This window comes from Megalopta genalis, chromosome 7, assembly GCF_051020955.1.
Source record: "Megalopta genalis isolate 19385.01 chromosome 7, iyMegGena1_principal, whole genome shotgun sequence".
Classification (NCBI taxonomy): domain Eukaryota; kingdom Metazoa; phylum Arthropoda; class Insecta; order Hymenoptera; family Halictidae; genus Megalopta; species Megalopta genalis.
The window spans coordinates 595,927-616,770 of record NC_135019.1 but is presented as its reverse complement, the minus strand read 5'-3'; the positions used below and the strand labels follow the sequence as shown (position 1 = coordinate 616,770).

General features: G+C 42.2%; 2 protein-coding genes across 2 annotated transcripts; one reads left to right on the top strand and one right to left on the bottom strand.

The window, feature by feature from the left end:
* The first annotated feature begins 416 nt into the window (after positions 1 to 416).
* Positions 417 to 17,664, top strand: Zip99C (Zinc transporter Zip99C). Its single transcript, XM_033467051.2, has 5 exons — positions 417 to 1,687; positions 13,336 to 13,446; positions 14,318 to 14,586; positions 14,871 to 15,444; positions 15,750 to 17,664. The coding sequence occupies exons 1-5, from the start codon at positions 1,480 to 1,482 to the stop codon at positions 15,923 to 15,925; spliced, it is 1,338 nt and encodes a 445-aa protein (XP_033322942.2). The 5' UTR covers positions 417 to 1,479; the 3' UTR covers positions 15,926 to 17,664.
* A 71-nt stretch (positions 17,665 to 17,735) lies between these two features.
* On the bottom strand, positions 17,736 to 20,448 carry Sil1 (Sil1 nucleotide exchange factor). Its single transcript, XM_033467050.2, has 4 exons — positions 20,078 to 20,448; positions 19,492 to 19,763; positions 19,163 to 19,422; positions 17,736 to 18,942 (listed from the first exon to the last, which is right to left on the bottom strand). Exons 1-4 carry the CDS (start codon positions 20,190 to 20,192, stop codon positions 18,195 to 18,197), a joined length of 1,395 nt encoding a protein of 464 aa, XP_033322941.1. The 5' UTR covers positions 20,193 to 20,448; the 3' UTR covers positions 17,736 to 18,194.
* Between the last annotated feature and the right edge of the window lie 396 nt (positions 20,449 to 20,844).

Sequence of the window (20,844 nt, the reverse complement as noted above, 5' to 3'; positions counted from 1 at the left end):
TGCACAAATACAGCGATAACAACTAACGAAAGCATCCGCGACAAAATACGCTCCGGCTATGTTAACCTATTCGAAACAAAAAAAACAGCTGCTGCGCATTAAACCGTACTTTATATTCGAAATTCGAGCGTCGACGAATCTCGAACGACCGCGAATCCAGCGTGAAGTTAGAACAGCGATTTCGGCGAGACGTTTGCTTTTTTTCGACAACCGAAATGTGCCGTCGTCCTCGCCGTTTGCTAAACAATTTACAAATTATACAAGCGTTTCTACGAAACCTGGTACAGCCTGTACATATCGACGTGCTCCAAGTTTATCTTCGCCGCCTTCCCCCCCTCCCTCGCCGCGCCGACCCCCACCCTGACCGCCATCACGGTAGCGCAGCGCCTCGGTGTCTATAAAAGGCTCCGGAATGGTGGTAACGCGCATTATCCGTTGCATCGATATACAGAACAGAAGACGACTTTGTTCTTAAACTTCTCGACCAATAATAACAAAAATACCGTCGGCGACAACAGTGTGCGATCTTTCGATCAATCCGAAAGACAGAGAGATTCATCCTCCGTCCTCTCGGGGGAAGAGCGGTAGACCGGAGAGACGCACCTAACCTAGAACCAAGGTTAGGCAGCTCGAAAAAGTGTGTTCTAACTCGGTGTCCAGTTGTGCAACCGTGCTTCTGGCGGTAAAAGTGACTGCTCCGATCGATCCTGTGACAGGCCCTTTAAATCGAGAACAGAGGAACACCTCGAAGAGAGAGAGAGAGAGAGAGAGAGAGAGAGCTGGGGTGATCGAAGCGGATTCGCGACGGCCCTCGTCGATGATATGAGACGACATCGTGTTGCAGGCGTTACGAGCGAGCAAACGAAGAAGTCCGAGGGGAGGAAGAGGCTATAGAGGCAAAAGGAGAAGAAGAAAGCGCGGGAGCGTGGACGACCGAGAGAGAGAGAATCCGTCTCGATTGGAACGCGTGTCTTGACAGCCGTTGCCCGCGTATTCATCGTCATAGGTCCGATTCCGGTGCTATTGTCCCCGCATTGCGGCACTATGGAATAACAAAAGGGTTGATTTGATCGAAGAACCCGGCGATAGCAGAGTCGGCGACCGCCTGATTCGTAGCGTCCGTACTCAGTTCTCAGTGTAGGCTAGTCGGGCGTACGGTAGTCGTTGTCTCGACGATAACGAAACGATTCCGCGAATTTTTGGCGTGCTATTTAAACTACGTCGCAAACGCACAGGGGTGCTGCACGAGAGAGAGGGAGAGAGAGAGAGAGAGAGGTTATCTTCGTGTAAACAGACTCACACGAGGACGCAGCAGCATTTAAACAATCTGCGCATCGCATAGACTGTGATTATTACACGTCGATCCTTTATCGATCTCGACGATCTAACCGAGTCTAACTAACCGAAATCGTCGAACGAAAGGAGCGAACCGCGAAGGATATTCGGTCACCCTCCGTGTTCGACACGAGACGCACAAACATGGCGGCAAACGTGAGCACGGAATCCACAGGGTTCCTTTATGAGATGGTCGCCGAAGATTTATGGACGCCATGGGAATCCGCGGTGGAATATTTCGTGTACAGCCCGTGGCTGTTCTCGCTGTTGGGCAGCACGATGATCGGACTGACTGGCATCTTCCCTTTGCTGGTCATCCCCATCGACGAAGGTGCCAATTTGAAGACTGGAGGTAATATTCGTTTGTTTGCCACCTTCAACGGCCGCAGCAGCGACTTTGTATCGCTGTTTCTTTCTTTGTCAACTGCGACGGTTCTGAATCGACACGATTCAAAGTCTTATATATCGTGTTTACTGCCGCAAAAGCCAGTCCCAACGGTGTCTTCTGCGACGGGAGGTTATGTGTACGTTTCGAACGCGGGAAATTATTCACAATAGGTTAGTACGGATGAACCAATCGGACGCGCTGTTACATCACGACCGTGCTATCCGCTTTCGGAAGATATCGCGAGATTCATTTCGAAGTTATTTAAAAGCTGCCGAATTATTTTAACGGCCGCACCGAGCAATCGTATGCGACATTCTTGTCGACGCGTGCTCTAGAAATTGCACCCGTCGCGACGGTTAACGTTATAGATCCGATAATAATCGTACATGCATATTTATGCTCGGCGAGTTTCGCGAGTAGACTTCTTGCCCTCCTCCGACCTTTATGTTAATCATGTCATTTTCACGTGTAACTATTGCGTTTCGTAAATGTTTCGTCTACCGGCGGTCTATTAATTATTATACCTCGACGGCTGTAGCATGTCGAAGCAAATCTTGATCAAAATAATCGTAGCAAAACTTGGAAAGCTACGAAACAATGGCGTAGACGATGGTAGACGATGCGTTGATTTAAAGGCGTTCGAACAACCTTGAACTAGAACTTTTTACGGAAGAATAATTTGCTATGTTCATCGAGTTCGTTCTTCTGGCTCGATAATCGCGGATCGATCGGAACACGCTCGAATAGTTTCTTCGAACCGAGTTCCAGGAAAAATCGACAGGAAAGCCGACTTTAACGCGCAGAATGGACTCACGATCGTAATTCGAACTCTGTTACGCATACATTTTTGTCGACTGACAAATTTGTCGTGCCAGTTGAGTGTAATTGATCAAAATAGGAAGCAATTACGTATCGTTGACAGAGTTCTGGCTTCGTCGATGATACACGGATATTATTTGCGACAAAAGCTCGCGGTATTATTTACTTTGTAATGACATTTGAAGTCAAGGACCGTGTCGATGCTGCTGGATCGGGGCGCTATGGACGAAGCCTTGCGCAATGAGATACGATTGTGTGCCACGATTTCACTAGAAATTTCCGGGCGATCGTGTCGGTCTATTTTTCTGGGACAAAAATCTTTGTCGAATTGTTGCAACATCGTTGCAACATTCCCTCGCGCCTATTAACAACGTGTTTGCGACATATTTCTTCGAACACCAATCGCAGTGTACAGTAATGTCTCTCTAATTGACGCTCGGATTGTCCAGAAAATCGGACAATTTGGGAAGAGGAGATTCGATTATTCGAGCCTTGCGACTCGTTTTTATATTAGTTACAGATTGTCAAGAATTATAATAACTAGACGCAACGCTCGGACAGTAATATCTCCTCTTCCCAAATTGTCCATTTTTGTGTACAAGCTGAGCGTCAATTAGAGAGAATTTATTACAGCGCGTGACGTACAGTAATGGCTCTCTAATTGACGCTCAGCTTAGAAACAAAAGTGGACAATTTGGGATAAGAAGATATTATTCTTCGAACCTTGCAACTCGTTTTTATAATTACCGATTGTCAACAATTATAAGAACGAGCTGCAAGACTCGAATAATTGTATCTCCTCTTCCCAAATTGTCCATTTTTCTGCAGAATCCGAGCGTCGGTTAGGGAGACATTATTACTTTACTTCGGACCATGTATTTTTACTTGGAACCATGCGTCGTACACGCTTCCGTTTATTTCCTCCGGTTTCGACGATTCGGGCATAGATCGCTCTATCGCGAGCACATGCAACGCAATGTTCGGAAGCAGGACAGGATAAAAATAATGATGTGTTATTACGTCAGATAGAATTCTCGGATGCTTAAAAGAAACGCACTCGGCCACGTGGAGTCACTCTGCTGCGCACATTGTTCTTCGCGTCGAAAACCGTTGCCAACCATTTCTCCGTAAGCAGATTCTTATCTCCTAGAAGTAAATAATAGCAATCCATCTTTACATGTGACAACAGGGCACAAAGAAAGTCTCTCGCGGCATTCGATACGGTGTAGAGCAGGAACAAATTCTATTGGCTGGCTGCTTCAGGCTTTACAAACGAGCAACTGCCGGAGAGTTTCGTCTACCTGCCCCCACCACCGGATATTTTTCTCCACAGCCAGCAGAAACTTGTATACACCGGGTAGCCGAGGTGGAGCAAAGCCGTAAAACTCCCATCTAACTGCCATTACGGTGGAACAACCCGGCTAAAGCCGCCTCTCTCTTGTTATCAGTAATTCCAATTTTTTTTTTTTTTACATTTGACATCGCTCTCACAATTTTAGAATTGTAACGGAGTTCGTTAAAAATTTCCCTGGCTTTCTTCGCTGGTAAAGCTGGTACGCTTTCTTCGCTCTTCGGCGCTGATTCTACGCCCATGCGATTCAGCAAGGTCGTGGAACTTGTTGCCGGCGGAACACGTTTCTCAACAATGGAATCCGTGGATGCGACAAGACGCGCGCGAGTGCGATCCTCTGTGCGTTCGATGAATTTTAATCCTTCGCACTCGAAGCCATTTTAACTGCAAATCTAAATTAACTTTTCTGACTTACAGTGTTTTCATTTTATATGACAAAGTGTATTTCATGCACTGAAATCGAGTCTTGTAACTCGTACAACAGTTATATAATATATATATATATATATATAATATTATATTATATATATATATATATATATATATATATATATATATATATATATATAATATAAATATCATTTTGGAACGCGATGTAACAATTTTAGCGGTGCCTCAGAGTCACCACACGAGTGCAAAGGGTTAAGAAAATCGTCGACGACGAGGAAATTCTAATCGGCGCGCAACGGCGACGGAAATCACAGGGCAACGGATTATCCAAAGCGAGCCGATTAAGATTACGCGTAGGGTTATCGATCTATGCTGAATTGATCTAAACCGCATTGTCGCTTTTCTGAGAACTCCGTCGACTTTCAAGTTCCTTTCATACTCGAGTATAATTGCTCGGAAACTAGAAAATTGCGTTGCCCGCAACGTGGAACCTCTCGTTCGCATCGATGCCATGTAGTCGAAGGTCGCAAACACTTGCTGGAACACGATCGAGAACGCGAATTAAACGTCCAATTGTTTCGCGGATGGAACACCGGTGGCCATCGTTCCGGACGACACCTGCGGATTCAAGGGCGTCGTCGCATTCCGCGTCGTTTACGCTTTTCCGACGACGGTACGATGACTTTATATTATTCATTAGCAGCGAGTTGCATAAGAGAGAGAGAGAGACGCGCAAACTATCCGCGCATTCGTCGCGAATGCGTTTGCTCTTTAACCGGCAATGGCTTCCTGTTTGCGGAGGTTCGGTAATTATTATACCACGATCCTGTTGACGGTTGTATAACCGCCAGACATTGAACAGATTTTTTAACGAACCATTGTATGCAATGTAAAGCGAGATTTGCCTCGCTAAAGTCTCTCGCGGCCGACGAAATGGACGGCGCTGTATCAAAATGGCGGCCGGAGACGCTCGGGAGAGAACGGGAAGATGCTTCGTCGATCGTCGAAAGAAGATCGACGGCGATTCTTGGACCGTTTTCATCGATTCGTCGCGATCGACGGAGACCTTCCACGGTTTCCCATGGCCTCCCCTAACTCGACCGCGGCTGAAAACTCAAAAATCGCGGTTCTCGTGTACAGAAATCGTCTCTCTCGAAGGAAATCCGTCGATCGAGTCCCGCTATTTCGCGATTTTGCTATTCCGAGCACGATCGATACCGTCGCTGGTCGTCGTTTCGATAGCAAATCGCATCGGAGACCCGCTGGATCCGATTTGGAACCAGTGCCGCGACTAATTCTTCGAACGCCCCGATCCGATTTTCCCGTTCGCGCCGCGATTCCCAACGATTTTTCAGATCCTCTCGTCGTTCGCGAGTCTGGCAACGTGCTCCGAAGACGCGAGATCTCCGCCGATGATTCCTCGGCGCGCGCGATGGTCGTCGACCTTCTTCGAGAACAGGCTTCTTTCCAATCCTCCCTTCTTTCCCCGCGGTTTGCTCGCGCAACAAACCAACAACGCGAACAACCCGGGACCAAAGGTGTCTCCCGGTCTTCGTTACGAAACACGCCAATGTCGGTGATGCAAACTTACGCAATCCGTTTATCCGCGATCGATCGTTTTGCATACGGGTGGCAGCCTCTCGTCGATCCCTTAATCGACGTCTACGATCCAGCGGATCTCATCTCGATCCGGTCACGTATTTATTCCGCGACGTTATTAGCGACTTTCAAAAGCTTTTTCGAACCGATTCTGTTTTTTAAAGAAACGCTGCAGCAGCAAAACCTTAGCAGAGCAGCATCGTTCGGCTATTATTATATATTTTCGGCTAATTATAATCGGCTATTATATATTATCGGCCATTCCACCGAATCTTCGACACCGCGGGTCTTCGTATCCTGAGCGATTCAAGGCGATCGTTTTACACGATTTTCGGTTCTTCCGACATTTTCGAATCGACTTTTGCGCGCTCGGGTTGGAATAAATAAATCCTGGGCCACGTACGATCTGTCGGGTAAAACAGTTTCGCGAAAATTTCATCACTAAACCTAATATATAATACCTATTATATATTAACCTAATATATATAATAACACTAAACCTACCAAGCAGTAATACTAACTGGCATGTACTTGGCTTCACAAAAGTGAGAAGACCGAATTTATTTAGATGTTGCAAAGTTTTTATTGTAAAACTTGCTCCAATAATGTAACTTATTCAAGCGTTTTCCACGAAAGAGTCCCGAAACTTTGCAGAATTGCAAAATAAGAGAGCGGTCACTTTGACCGCGGTAGGTTTAGCGTTAACACTTGCACGACCGCGCTAGAAACCTCAAAAATTGTCATAAAATTAAAATATTTCATTCGATTAAACAAAAATTACGAAGCAAACTTGTATGAGCCGTTTATTTTGAAAGTGGCACAAGTCACTTTACCGTAATGAAAAGTGGTGATTTTTTAATGTTTATACGAAATTATTTGTGCCGAGAAAAATATCGGTATCCTGAGATAACAAATACAAGTAAATCTTCTCGAAAGTTAGCATCCATATTTTTAAACGTGTTAAAACGCAAACCCTTAAATATATCGACCTAAAAACAAAGTGACTTATGCCACACTTTCAAAATAAACGGCTCATATAGCATCGATTGCTTCTTCAGCATTCGTACCTCTTGCAAGTCTTAATAAAATTAAGCGATCATTTTTAATTTTTCATTGATCATCCATTCGGTCGTCAACCGATTGAATTTAAAACGAGGAAATCTCCCCGTTCGGTTGGCTAAGCGTTAATATTTACTCGATCGATTTAACACGCTCTCCGGCTTGCTAAATTCCGAAGTTTTTTTCGTACGATACGATTTCGCGTAGAAATTTTGCGAAGGTTTTCTCGGAGAATTTCGCGGGGACTCGATAAACGGTTGGTCTGTAAAAATTCTAGAAGCAAGCGACGCGTTAAATTACAGTTCTGCTGGCCTATCACGCCAACGACTGTTCTCGAATGAATCCATTATCAAGCCAGTTCCCGGAGTTCCGCCCACGAGCATCATCGCGCAGAGACGTTGTCTTCATTTCTTTCTCGATCCGATCGTATCGCAATCGCAATCGCATTCGATTTAAACTCGTCATCGACTCGTCCTTCGATCCGCATCGAAACCGTTTCTCCGTGCGAATTACGAGGCGATCGATTTTTCTATTTTAAAGCCCGGCGCGCGGTGCCGTTTGTAACCGATTTCCGTGCCGCGCAAACCACCCTCGCGAATTTCATCCTTGTTCGATCGTCGAGTTCGTTCAGCGAGTTAATTTGTCTACGTTAATTTGTCACGCGTTTATTTGTCTACACCCGGAAACTAATTTCTGGCACCTTGGTTTCCGTGCAAAGTCTTCTGGCCTTTCGCTCGCGAATAATTGACCCGTGTCGGTGCGCGTGACAAATCTGAACGTTTCGAGATCTCGTCTCGGCTAACTTAAAATCTGTAAACAGCGATCCGGTGATTGTAAAACGGTGATTAGCAGTCCGCGCGATCGGCCCGATCAAAGAGCACTTTGGCGCCCCGCACGTAGCTTGCCGGTAGAAAGTTCATGCAACTGCAGATAATCGAATACAGTAATGTCTCCCTAATTGACGCTCGGATTGTCCACAAAATTGGACAATTTCGGAAGAGAAGATTCGATTATTCGAGTCTTGCGACTCATTTTTATAGTTACCGATTGTCAACAATTATAAAAACTAGACGCAGCGCTCGGACAATCGTGTCTCCTCTTCCCAAATTGTCCATTTTTCTGCACAATCCGAGCGTCGGTTAGGGAGACATTACTGTATTCGGCGCGATTCCATCGCGGGGGATACGTAGTCGATTTTTGTCGAATCGATATCAGCGAAGTCGTTCGTTCGGTTATTGCCACGGAGATTCATCGCGTCGAGAACAATGCAGTCGTCGTCGTCTGGCAGCGGGCAGATAATTAAGCCTCGCACTTGTTTCTGTAATTTTCCCGGCGGTTTTTCCGCCGTGCAGATATCGCGCGCGCATACGTACTTCACTGTCGCTAGAACGCGGGGATATTGTTTGATCGAGGGAGAAATTGACGATAAGGTTTATCTCGCGACGATCTATCGCAACGGTTAGAGAGGGCCGGGCACAATGGGGGAACGATTTAAAAATAAGGCGAGCAACGATCGACGATAAGCCGTTGATCTTTTTCGTCGATAAAACTGTTCCGACAAGTTTGTTTGTTCCGCGAATCGCGTTGTTCGAACGTAAAATATTTTCGCGCCGCTTCTTCCGCTGTTATTTTATTCGAACCAAAATCTCTTGCATAATGAAAAACGCGAACGGCGCGCGATGTATTAATTTGCTTACTGTTACGCGGATGCCCGCGGCTGGTTATCGTCGAACGGTTGCAAAACTTGCGTCGATCTCTGGCTCGACTTTCCGGCGTTAAATATAATTATTAGACAGCGAATTTTTATGCAAAATAGAAATTATCGTTCGGGCTAAAAGTATAAGATACGGGAGCTGCGTCCGCGTCGATATCGTTCTTTAAACATTTTAATCGGATGAAAATAATGCTACGGTATTTAACGATTCTTTCGATGTTTTTACCGTTTATCGCGTAGACGAGAGTGTCGATCGTTAGGTAGATCAAAGTCCGCGGAAATTCCGCTTCTTTCGGTGCTCGGATTATTAACCTTTTGAACCAAATAATCGTCTTCATACGCATCGTTTCACACTTCTTTTGTCTTCGCATCGATTTACAACAATCTACAGGGTGCCCCAAGAATGTCTCGCAATCCGGAAATGGCGGGTTCCTCGGATCGTTTGAAGCAACTTTTTCCTTTACAAAAATGTTCTCCGAGGCACCGTTAACGAGTTATCAACGAAAAACAGTGACCAATAAAAATCGAGTACGGCTGACGCGAGGCGGCCCAGCCGACCAGCGCGCGAAGCCGAATTCCGCTTATTGGCTCGATCGCCTCGCGCCAGCCGAGCTCGCCTCTCATTGGTCACGGTTTTTCGTTAATAACTCGTTAACGGTGCCTCGGAGAAAATTTTTGTAAAGGAAAAAGTTGCTTCAAATGGCCCGTGGAACCCGCCACTTTCGGATTGCGAGACATTCTTGGGACACCCTGTATATACAGACAGAATATACAGTATCAGACTCTGCCGTCCAGAGAAATAGCATCACGCAGAATTCAGCCGTACCTAAAAGGTTAACGGAGGGTCAACTTCTCTTCGCAGAGCGTCGCGTACGACGCGATAATGACACCTAATTACGGCGCGATTCGTGGATATCGCGCGCTGCCACGTAAACAGGACGTTTCGTCATGTACGAGGAACGACGAGGAAAGTCTCTGCGAACAAAGATTGCTCGGGGAACATCATGTAATTGTGTAGGAATTGTAAGGACGAGTGGGGGTGCGTTCGCCACAGCACGCGCTGATTCTCGAGGAAACGGGGCGGCTTGCGCGACACAGAAACGAAAAGTCCGACGCGGAACCGGCGTTTTTCACGATTCGCTGATTTATTATCGCGCGCGTCGGGCCCCGCGAGCTTGTCCGCAACGGATAACACGGATTTATCGCGTCGGAGGACACGCCGCTACCGCGCGCGGAAAACTATCTTCGAGCCTGTCCACGATGGTAGAGACTTCGTCCGAGACCGAGACGATCCACATTCGCAGCATCCTCGTACGCAAAGAACGAGAAACGTCGTCACGTTCTGTGAACTCGTTAATAGTATCCACTTAATAATACGTTCCGTATATGTGGATCAAGGCCTGCCGTGGCACCATCTTGTCGCGGCAGCGGCGACGCAGTCCGCGTTGAAATTATCATTTTTCGATTGCCGATTTGAACGCAAATAATTGGGTTGTCCGGAAAGTTCGTGCCGATTTTCTAGGCAAATTAAAACACAGCTCATTCAAACATTGGAGCCAAGCTTCACAGTATGATCGTGGATGGTTGATTTTGATTTATCTAGCATTCCTGCTAATTGACGTAATGTTGAGCGTGGGTTATTCTCGATTTCTGTTCTAATCGTATCTTCGTCTGTGGTGGACGGCCTACCTGGGCGTTCTTGATCTTCAAGGTCGAAATTTCCAGCTTTAAACCGAGCAAACCACTTCCGCACAGTTCTTTCGGCTATAGCATCCTCGCCATAAACAGCGCATATCTTATTTGCCGCTTGTGTGGCATTTTTGCCCTTTCGGAAAAAGAAAAGCATTAAATGCCTATAAATGCACTTTGTTTGCCACCATATTCTAAGGCGTACAAAACTGATAAAAATTAACGAATCGTAGCCAAGCTTTTTTCCAAATATGGCTGGAGTTATCTCTTTTAGAATATGTACACATGTCATTTGTTTTCAATAATTGTGATATATTCGGTCAGGTCTCTCACGCTACCTACCGAAAATCGGCACGAACTTTCCGAACAACCCAATACAAACCGAAAGTAATCGTTCAGTAAGATTTCGGTTGTTCGGAAAGTAATTTTACTTTTTCGAGGGAAAATGAACGGCGATTTTTTAACGTTTAGAGGTAAATTTTATTCAACAACGCGTCGATCCCTTTGCTCCATGAGGGGCTTTCGCCGTCTTTATAATAACTATGGAACGCGATTTCATGGAATGCTCTACATGTTTCGAACGACGGTCGAGGTTTACGCAACTCGAAAGCTCACCAGATTAATCGACGGATTCGATTTCACACTTGAAAGACCGAACACGATTTCTCGATCGTATTACAGATACCGATATGTAATTGTTACGTCGTTGATGAGACTTGATTAGATCCGATCCGAGGCGATAGAGAATGTACTTATCGATTAATTTCTGTGAACAAGAATCGTCGTCGCTTTTATCAAAAATGTTATGTAAACATAGGTCATATAGAGCTTTATATTATAACAATTAATATTATATATTATATTATATTAATATTATATATAATATAATAATAATATAATATATATATTATTAATTAATATTATATATAATGTTATATTATAACAAAAATTCAGAATAGGAATAGTAATCAATTAAAAAAGAAATAAAAAATAAAAAAAAATCTTCGATCGATGTCAATCATGTATTGTCAACAACGGCTATTAATACATTTCGAAATGTATTGATAAACAGCTTACATAAACGCTCGGCATGTGCTGATCTATTCAAGCCAATGCTCGCAGTAACAGCAAGTTGATTACTATTCCTATTCTGAATTTTTGTTATAACTTCTTAATAAAGCTCTGTATGACCTATGTTTACATAACATTTTTTTCTTACTTCGTGCCATAGAATACACTGACAAAGTTTGAACATTAAAACCTGGGACACCCTGTATATTTAGAAAATCGAGCCGAGCGCCGAAGCGATGTTTCAGCGATCGCAGAAAATTTAACTGTAGCATTGATTAACAGTACAAAGCATTCGCGCATAAAGGAACACGTTCTTCCGTGGGGAATTTGCTCGGTTGACGTATGACCGGGATGCTGCAGGCCGAAGATATCGAACCACCTCGATCATTCTCTAACATGCTCGGTGATCCCGAGCACAAAGAAGTCAACCGAGTGCAAAATCGTTGCCGTCGCGAGAATTTATCGCCGGACAACGTACAAAAGCGATCTATCGTCTCGATATCTGTGCGCACAGGGAGAAACTTATTAACAATGTCGGAGACGATACTCCGATACTCGCTCCGCAAATTCGTTCGTTATTTGGAGATAAAGTTATGACATGCCTTCCCACTCCCAAAAATCCGGAAAACGAATTCCACCAGTCTCGGTAAATGTTCCATCGTTTCTCCGTTCGAAGAAAGAATCCTGGAATTGTTCGGTGAACAATGAACATCGAAACACCGATTTCACATTATCCGTGTCGCTGTAAAGACTCGAGTGAAAGTCTCTCGTCGAGCAAGAAAAGTAACAATTACCATGCTAGCAACGCTATTCGAAACGCAGCGTCGCAAAAGTTGAGATCGCAGCCTCGCAGTTCTGTCTACAGTAATGTCTCCCTAACTGACGCTCGGATTCTGCATAAAAATGGACAATTTAGGAAGAGGAGATACGATTGCCCGAGCGCTGCATCTAGTTTTTATAATTGTTGACAATCGGTGACTATAAAAATGAGTCGCAAGGCTCGAACAATCGAATCTCATCTTCCGAAATTGTCCAATTTTGTGGACAATTCGAACGTCAATTAGGGAGACATTACTGTATGTAGCATCTACAGGGTGTCCCAAAAATGTCTCGCAATCCGAAAATGGCGGGTTCCTCGGATCGTTTGAAGCAACTTCTTCCTTTACAAAAATTTTCTCCGAGACACCGTTAACGAGTTATTAACGAAAAACAGTGACCAATAAGAATCGAGTAAGGCTGACGCGAGGCGGCCCAGCCAACCAGCGCGCCAAGCCCAGTTCCGCTCATTGGCTCGGTCGCCTCGCGCCAGCCGAGATCGCCTCTCATTGGTCACTGTTTTCCGTTGATAACTCGTTAACGGTGCCTCGGATAAAATTGTTGTAAAGGAAAAAGTTGCTTCAAATGACCCGTGGAACTCGCCACTTTCGGATTGCGAGACATTTTTGGGACACCCTGTATAGTAGAATCTTGATTGTCCGAATTGTATGTACGCATACACATACACCGATCCGCAATCATCTACATATAACATTATTTGTTGTATAAATGATTGCTCTATCATCTGATCGCACACGTTTCCTCGATTACAGTAATGTTTCCCTAATTGACGCTCAGGTTGTCCACAAAAATGGACAATTTGGGAAGAGTAGATACGATTGTTCGAGCCTTGCGGTTTGTTTTTATAGTTATCCTCGTCCCAAATTGTCCACCTTTGTTTCTAAGCTGAGCGTCAATTAGGGAGACATTACTGTACTATCTTACATGTGCTCGCGAATCAGGAATCTTCCGCGTATCTAACTTTTACCGCCGGTTAATCCATTTGTCCTGTAAAGCGAATCCTGCTTACTCAATTTCCTCCGGTATTATGCAAATTCCGCCGATGCGAGTTCCGACATGATATCGTGTATATTTCTGTTACAGACGGCGCTGGTACGCTGAAAATACTGTTGAGTTTCGCAGTCGGTGGCCTTCTCGGCGATGTTTTCCTGCATCTGCTGCCGGAAGCATGGGCGAACAGCTCGTTCAAGACAGGTGAGAAAGGCTGTCCAGGTTGCAATCGATTCGTCGCAATTCGGTTTGAGAATTCGAACCCGGCAAAAATTAGAGGCGAAATGCCTCTGATAAATCATCGGCATCGGTGTCGCGACATGTCGCAATAGTTACGTTTCGCGATCGAATGAAATATGACTCACGGCTGATAACGAGGGAAAGAGTCACCGTACGAATGATCTCCGAACGGAATGGGGAGGCGGAGAGCACCGGTCCAAAGGGTGGAAACGCTTCGGCGCTATTGCATCGATCGATCGACGCGATTCTAAGTATAGAACCAGAGTTCTCTGGATCACGATTAATCGCGCGCGCGCGCACATACACACGCACGCTTCGTGCGCTGCGCCTGTAATTCGCATTCTGAGACAAGGTCGTTTTTGCCGCCGTTCTAACAGTTTCGAGGCTCGTCGACCTTTTAACCTTTCCGTCTCGAAGCAAGATTTTTCGAGGCATCCTCGACGTTTCCCTTCTGTATCGGTCGCACGGAAAATTAGAATTTAATTTCGAATCGGCTAGACAGCCGTCGCGCGATGCCTTCTCGATCGTTCGCCTAAATCGCCGCGCGTTCGAGCCAGCCGGTAATTGATCGCGTTAGATCTGCGCTGAACAGATTTGGACCGCAGCCTTGGCTAGTTCGCTGTTCGTGCTTTGTGAACGGTTACAAAACCCCCATTATGCATCAGTTTGCGAATTTCAATTGCCGGCTGCTGTGTCCTCTTCTGAATGAAATCGTCTCGGTCCTAGTCCCAATCGCTTGCGCGTTTGGTCGCCGGTGACACCGATTAAATCGACCCGACCTAGGAACGCGCGATCATCTCGCCGGGGATTCAACGGGAGAATCTTTCTGTTCCAGCATCATCGGATGCCGACCATCCGTCGATGACCACCGGTCTGTGGGTCCTCAGCGGTTTCCTAGTATTCGTCATAGTGGAGAAGCTGTTCAGCTTCGAGCAGGACGCCGATGCTGAGGAAGAGGAGGCCGCGACGGACGAAAAGTCGACCACCAACGAGGCGAGGAAGGAGGCGGAGAACAATAATTGCAGTATTCTGGCCAACAGGAACCCGAAGAATGGAATGTCGAACGGATACACCAAGGCGGACATCCAGAAGCTCATCAACAATGTAATTAGATAAGAATTTGGAACTTTTATATCGCTCTGAACACGATATATAATAATATATTATATACTATTATTATTATGTACTATAGTATATAGTATATAGTATATAGTACTATATTCTATACACTATATACTATATATACTATAATATAATATATAATATATATATTATTATATATCGTGTTCAGAGCGATATAAAAGTTCCAAATATATAAAATATATAATAATAATATAAATATATAACAATATATATAATATAATAATACGTGACATTTCGATCGACAGCTTCAGCCATTTTTGGAGAAGACGAACAACCGCTACTCCCATCTGTCCGACGAGTGCAAGAATTCCTACAAAAAGAACGGTTTCGTCGGCAACGGCATCAACCCGGTGTTGATGATCAACAAGCTCTCCAACTCCCTGGAGGAACTCACGAAGGAAGAGGCTAAAAATTGTCTGCACAAGTTGACAGAAATGAACAATTTTATCAACGGACAGTCGAAGAACCGTCCCGAGAACAAGATGGTGGCCCCCGTCGATGCTGCCGGTAATAAAAAGACTGCGAAGAAGAAGGAGAAATCGAAACATATAACCGGATATCTGAACCTGATGGCAAACATAATCGACAACTTCACCCACGGCCTCGCGGTCGGCGGCTCTTTCCTCGTGTCTCTGCGTTTGGGGATGCTCACCACCTTCGCCATACTCATCCACGAGATACCCCACGAAGTCGGCGACTTTGCTATTCTGTTACGTAGCGGATTTAACAGATGGGACGCTGCGCGGGCGCAGCTTCTCACCGCTTCCGGTGGCATTTTTGGTGCTATGTCTGCGGTGCTATTTTCTGGCGGTGGAGTTGGTACGTTCCTTACTGAGAAGTAATTCGCTACATTTATATAATCGTATATATAAATATATATACAATCTTATATTAATATAATTATTAATATTATTATTATTATTATTATTATTATATTATTATTATTTATATAAATATATAATATAATATTATTAAAATTATGAATATTAATATAATTATATAATATATAATAATAATAATATAAATATATATATAAATAATATAAATCGTATAGGCAAAGATATTAAATTGTAATTGATCGTACCCAGAGTGGTCGGAAAATTGAATACCAATTTTATTTTCAGGAGCAAAGACGAGTTGGATATTACCGTTCACGGCGGGTGGTTTCATGCACATTGGTTTGGTGACCATCCTCCCCGAGTTGCTTAAAGAGTCTAACCCGAAGGAATCGATGAAACAACTGTTCTCCTTGCTCTTGGGTATCGGTGTGATGGCATTTTTGACAATTCTTTGCGACTAGGATGGTCTTATCGTTTCTTGAATTTAAATATCATTATTTTTGGTAGTTTATAAATAATATTTGCGCGTATCGAAAGTAGGTCTTTTTTATGTTAATACTCTGTACGCGTCGAAAAAGTAATTCAAGTTGCCATACGGAGACAACGTTATTCTTTTGTAATACTTGTTGCTCAATATAGACGAGTCTAGGGAACAGATGAGTCTGGTGTAAAATAATCGAGAACGATGGTCAATGACTGATCGAATTTATATCTAAATTGCGTAACGCGTTGCGTACTCGGAAATTGACTCGGAATTAGTTCGCAAATATTTCTACTTCGGGATTATTCGTTATCGATGTTTCTTTTGTCTCTGCAAACGTGACGAACGTTTACTTCCAATTACACTCCGGATACAACGGACACAGATGCGTTTCTCGCACACGCGTTCTGTATATTCTAACGAACACAGTTTACGTTCCTTTTGAGAATAAAATGAGAGAAAAGAACAGAAAAAAAGAAAGAAGGAAAAGATTGTGTCGGGAGTATTAGTACGAATTCCTTTTATATTTTTCGATCGTTTATCAGGAAGTTGTATTTACCAGGAAGCTCGCGGTGTTATCGATTTACATTAATACTTTAAGAGTGATTGTTAGAAACCTGGCATAGTCTATACACGCGAGAATATGTACGTATGTTCCTCTGTAAACTATTAGTAAAAAAAGAATTGTCTGTGAGAAAAAGTCATTCCGTCTCCGAAAGTATCGACGTTCTTAAATACTTTCGTGACGTGTGGGAAGTTACACGCCGCGGAACGAACATTCGATTTGTGAAACCGATCACCTGTACATAATGTTTATATACTTCCTTGTTTACTGTATAAAGACAAAGAAAACACAAGTTATAAAAATTTGTACTAAGAATTTCTATATGCAGCACGTGCCCCGAAAGACGTACGTTTAAGTTCCTGAAGAGGTCATTGTAAATAGCGTTATTAGTAGACTGCGGGTTTCATGCATCAATGAAACGATATAAACATCGCAAGACCATTATACTTTATCTCTGTTAATAGATTTTCTAATAACTGTGCCATATGTAAAAAGAAACTTTTATCATTTTCTTTCAAACAATTCCAAAAAGAAATTTCTACTATGTTACCCTAGATAAAATAAATTAAGAATGCAATTGATACCGAAAATTTTTATTTTGCACGATGATTCGCAGTCCAGTTATTAGATTCGTCGATTTTACCTTAGGGAGAACGATTGCTATTGCGAACGCGAAGAGAAACAAAGAATATAACTCGTAAAAGTAACAATTGGTGTAAACACGGTTGTGTAAAAGAGTCTGCGAAAATTGATTACCTACGCAGTTGCTGCGTTAATTAAAAATTGAAGGTTTCTGTAAAAGTGATGCATTTGAGAGACGTCGTGAGATTATACTTTGATGGAAATACGAAAGATTCATCTTATTTATTACTCACGGGAAGTGCGTATTTTCTAACGTTGCACAAAAATAATCGCGATATCCTTGTACTTAAAACACAAAAAGGCATTCCTACTCTATTAAAAAAAAAAAAAGAAAAGCCACACTTGGTACGTGAGCGGTCTTTTTTTAATCACCTGTATATAGAAGTGCTATTCTTACAAAGCTGATTCAGTCAGCGACTTGACGAGTATATTTTCTATGAATTACGTCTAAACGAACAGATTGTTCACATGTAATCGATTCTAATTTGAGAATAAAGTATGTTATTCTGTAATATATGTATAGCTCACGGTGTCCTGATATCGATTTTCAATATTTTTGAAGGATAGAGAAATCAAAGGTATGAACAGTACAAAATAATTTATTAAAGAATCACGTTTCAGAACACAAGCAACGCAACGATTGTTCAGTGTTATTACAGACTGTTACACATGCACGCCTTGCACGCTACTTGTGTACAGAAATTACGCTTACGGCCATGTACATACATTCATTTTATAATACATTTCACACGCATTCATTACAAACGACAATCACATTTTTCAGACAACCTATTTGCGAATGACTATACACCGTTTCCGTCAAAACAATGACTCTATAACAGTTCTATAATTATCAAAAAGATAACGTGAAGAAATGCAAGGTCGGTAACAACTTTCCTGTCGGCCATTAACAATGGATCCATCTCGATGAATCCACGCGAGGAATCCATGATTTTCCTTATGCACGAAACTCTTTGTACAATTACAATCTCACGATAGAAATTAAAATACTGGAGCTACTTTCTCACCGTTGAATTATGCCTCATAATTCGTCGCGAGGAATTTTAGTTTGAAGTCTTTCGAATATCTGGATAAAACCTTGCATAAATTTGTTCTTCCAATCTTCCTCCAACGAAGGATCAATTTTCATATAAAAGTTCATTAAATCTTGTACCGCCCGAAGCATCGACTGCATATTGCTTTCGAAATGGTGTTTGCAAATGGGAGCAATGATGATCATACTATCGGCTATTGTCTCTAGAAATTCCTCGTTGTTCATTATAAATTGGTTATTCATTTCATCTTTTAAACTCTTTACCATTAAGTTGCTTAAGTGTTTACAGTATTCATACGTTAATAATTTTTGTTCTAATTCTACCACGGCATATGCGTTTGTTTTCATATGTGACTGTTCACTGTCGGTAGCATCTTGTAAATCTTGCCTTTCGATAATTAAATCACTGACGAGTTTCATAACTTTCATTTGTATTTGTAACTGATCGTTCATTAAAATTTTACCAAATATTTCCAATCCACCGTAATTGATCCAAACTTTCTGAGCTGCTGGAAATTGTCTGATTAAGGCACTCAGTGCGTAGAGGCACCTGCTCTTCACTTCCATTCGAGTGTTTGTAGACAATAGATGCAAAAGCTTTTGAACAACACCGTTTTCCAATGCATTCAACTGGACTGTAGGATTAGACTGCACCGCAGCGCCCAAAAGCCGCAATGCTTCAGCTTTAATTTCATTATTTGTTCCATTGAGACACGGGGATATAATTTTAGGCATGCTGAAATTTAAAAAAGTGAGACATTAATTTCACGATAATACTGTTCAACGCATCGTGAATCTTTCCTTTTTTGCGTTTCGATAACCAATTCCTACCAATCCTAAATCGATTCTTATAAACTTTGATACATATTTTTTTTTAATACATTATAGAGATTTAAACTGTATCAAAATGCAAAATTTGTCGTGTGACTTGACATGAAAATTATTTTGATAGTCACCCTTGCATATCTGCAAAAACTTTAGCATTATCAATATGGTGAAGTAAATATTCTAAATTATAAAGAATATCCAAAACTTCTTCTATCTCCGCAGGCATTAATGTTCCTGTAGTGATCGCATTCTTATGCGGTTGAAACTTTTGGAAGTATGTGTTTAGTAATTCCGAGTTAGTCGTAATATTGATCTCTAAAGCTTTTAGTTCTTTCTTCAAGGTTTCATAGTCCCGAAACTTTTGCTTCACCTTCTTAGCATGCTCGTTCTAAAAATGTTCATCAAATAAGTACGTATATTGTATATAACCGAATATATGAGAATGAAGAATAGTTACATTTAATTCTGAAGGAGTTTCTGCTTCGTCTTGCTTAATTTTCTTCAGTCTAGCTTTTAGTTCTTCTAAAGGATACTGGAACAAATTTGATTTTTCTGAAAATACCGGAGGCTCTTCTTCTTCCGGTATCGCTTTCTCAGGATGCAATGTCAAAGAATTAGAATTAGAATTTTCATTCTTCTCTTCTGTTTCTTCGCTATCCATCAATTTGGCCTCTGTGATTCCAGTTTGTAAATTGTGCCGTATATGTAATCCTTGAGGAATTGGTGTACCTAGTAAAAAAATTTATGTATACCTTTAATTCGTGTTCTATATACGTCACTGTTCTTTATAATTTACGATTTATCATGTTTTAATTTATTTCGTACAGTTCGATCAACGCTCGACTAAAAAACTTTTTATAAATTTTTTAATCGATCTATAGTTTTGCATTTTCATAATAAAGCATAATAATAATGAATCTTCTTGACAAAAAGCGCGATACAAATTTGACTGACGTGGTCTTAAGAGAAGCATGATCGGTTGCGTAAAAAAGTAGTTCCAAAAGTACGAACCCATAATTATTTACATGTCAATATTTACTCACCTTTTTTGACGACTTGCCATTCCCGGGTAGGCACAAATATCGTTTCATTCTTTCCGTTATCACCGTAGATAACCGGTAGTAAATACAAACAAGACAGAATAATTAAGAGCCGCATTGTGACCAGTTCCTGTCGTGAACGGAGATAGCCACAGTCTATCCCGAGACACACCGATGAATTGTATTCCCTAAAATTCTTTAAATATTTTATGAAATTGCGTCAGTCTTTTCGCAACAAATTCTCGATTTTTCTACAATGTTCTTTCATGGCGCTTTCGCTCAATTTAAGTATTATTCACGTGTTGCGCCCGATATTTATACAGTCGGTTTATCAATGCTTGTTTCATCATGTTACCACTAGGGCTTACGCAAACCAATGAGCGTTCAACACAACGTTGCCAAGTGCGTCGTTCAAATGTACACCTCCATCGAACATTTGTTTAAATCATTAATAAATATCTAAACATTTAATAGCAATAATTTTTATATATTCGTATCTATAAAATAATAAATATTTAAAGACACGTTACCTAATGTTTTATAGTCATATTTATATATGGTATCTAACGATATTGTGTGTGTGTTACTGTACGTACAGTTTCCTACAAATGAACCATCGTCAATTGAGGGTTTCTCGGCCAATTTCTGACAGCTAAACTGCCAAGTGTTAGAAATTCAAATACGACTAAAATTCGCTACACCCCTTCGAAGGTGAAACAACATTTTCAGAGTCGGCAGAATTTTTCTGAATATTCCATTGTCTTTGTTGA

Bases quoted from the DNA above. Each gene is read 5' to 3' on its own strand.
- Zip99C (XM_033467051.2), top strand. From the start codon at position 1,480: ATGGCGGCAAACGTGAGCACGGAATCCACAGGGTTCCTTTATGAGATG. The intron at 1,688-13,335 runs GTAATATTCGTT...TTTCTGTTACAG, and splicing joins TGCCAATTTGAAGACTGGAG to ACGGCGCTGGTACGCTGAAA. The intron at 13,447-14,317 runs GTGAGAAAGGCT...TTTCTGTTCCAG, and splicing joins GAACAGCTCGTTCAAGACAG to CATCATCGGATGCCGACCAT.
- Sil1 (XM_033467050.2), bottom strand. From the start codon at position 20,192: ATGCGGCTCTTAATTATTCTGTCTTGTTTGTATTTACTACCGGTTATC. The intron at 19,423-19,491 runs GTAACTATTCTT...GAACATTTTTAG, and splicing joins AAACTCCTTCAGAATTAAAT to AACGAGCATGCTAAGAAGGT. The intron at 18,943-19,162 runs GTGACTATCAAA...TTTAAATTTCAG, and splicing joins GTTTTTGCAGATATGCAAGG to CATGCCTAAAATTATATCCC.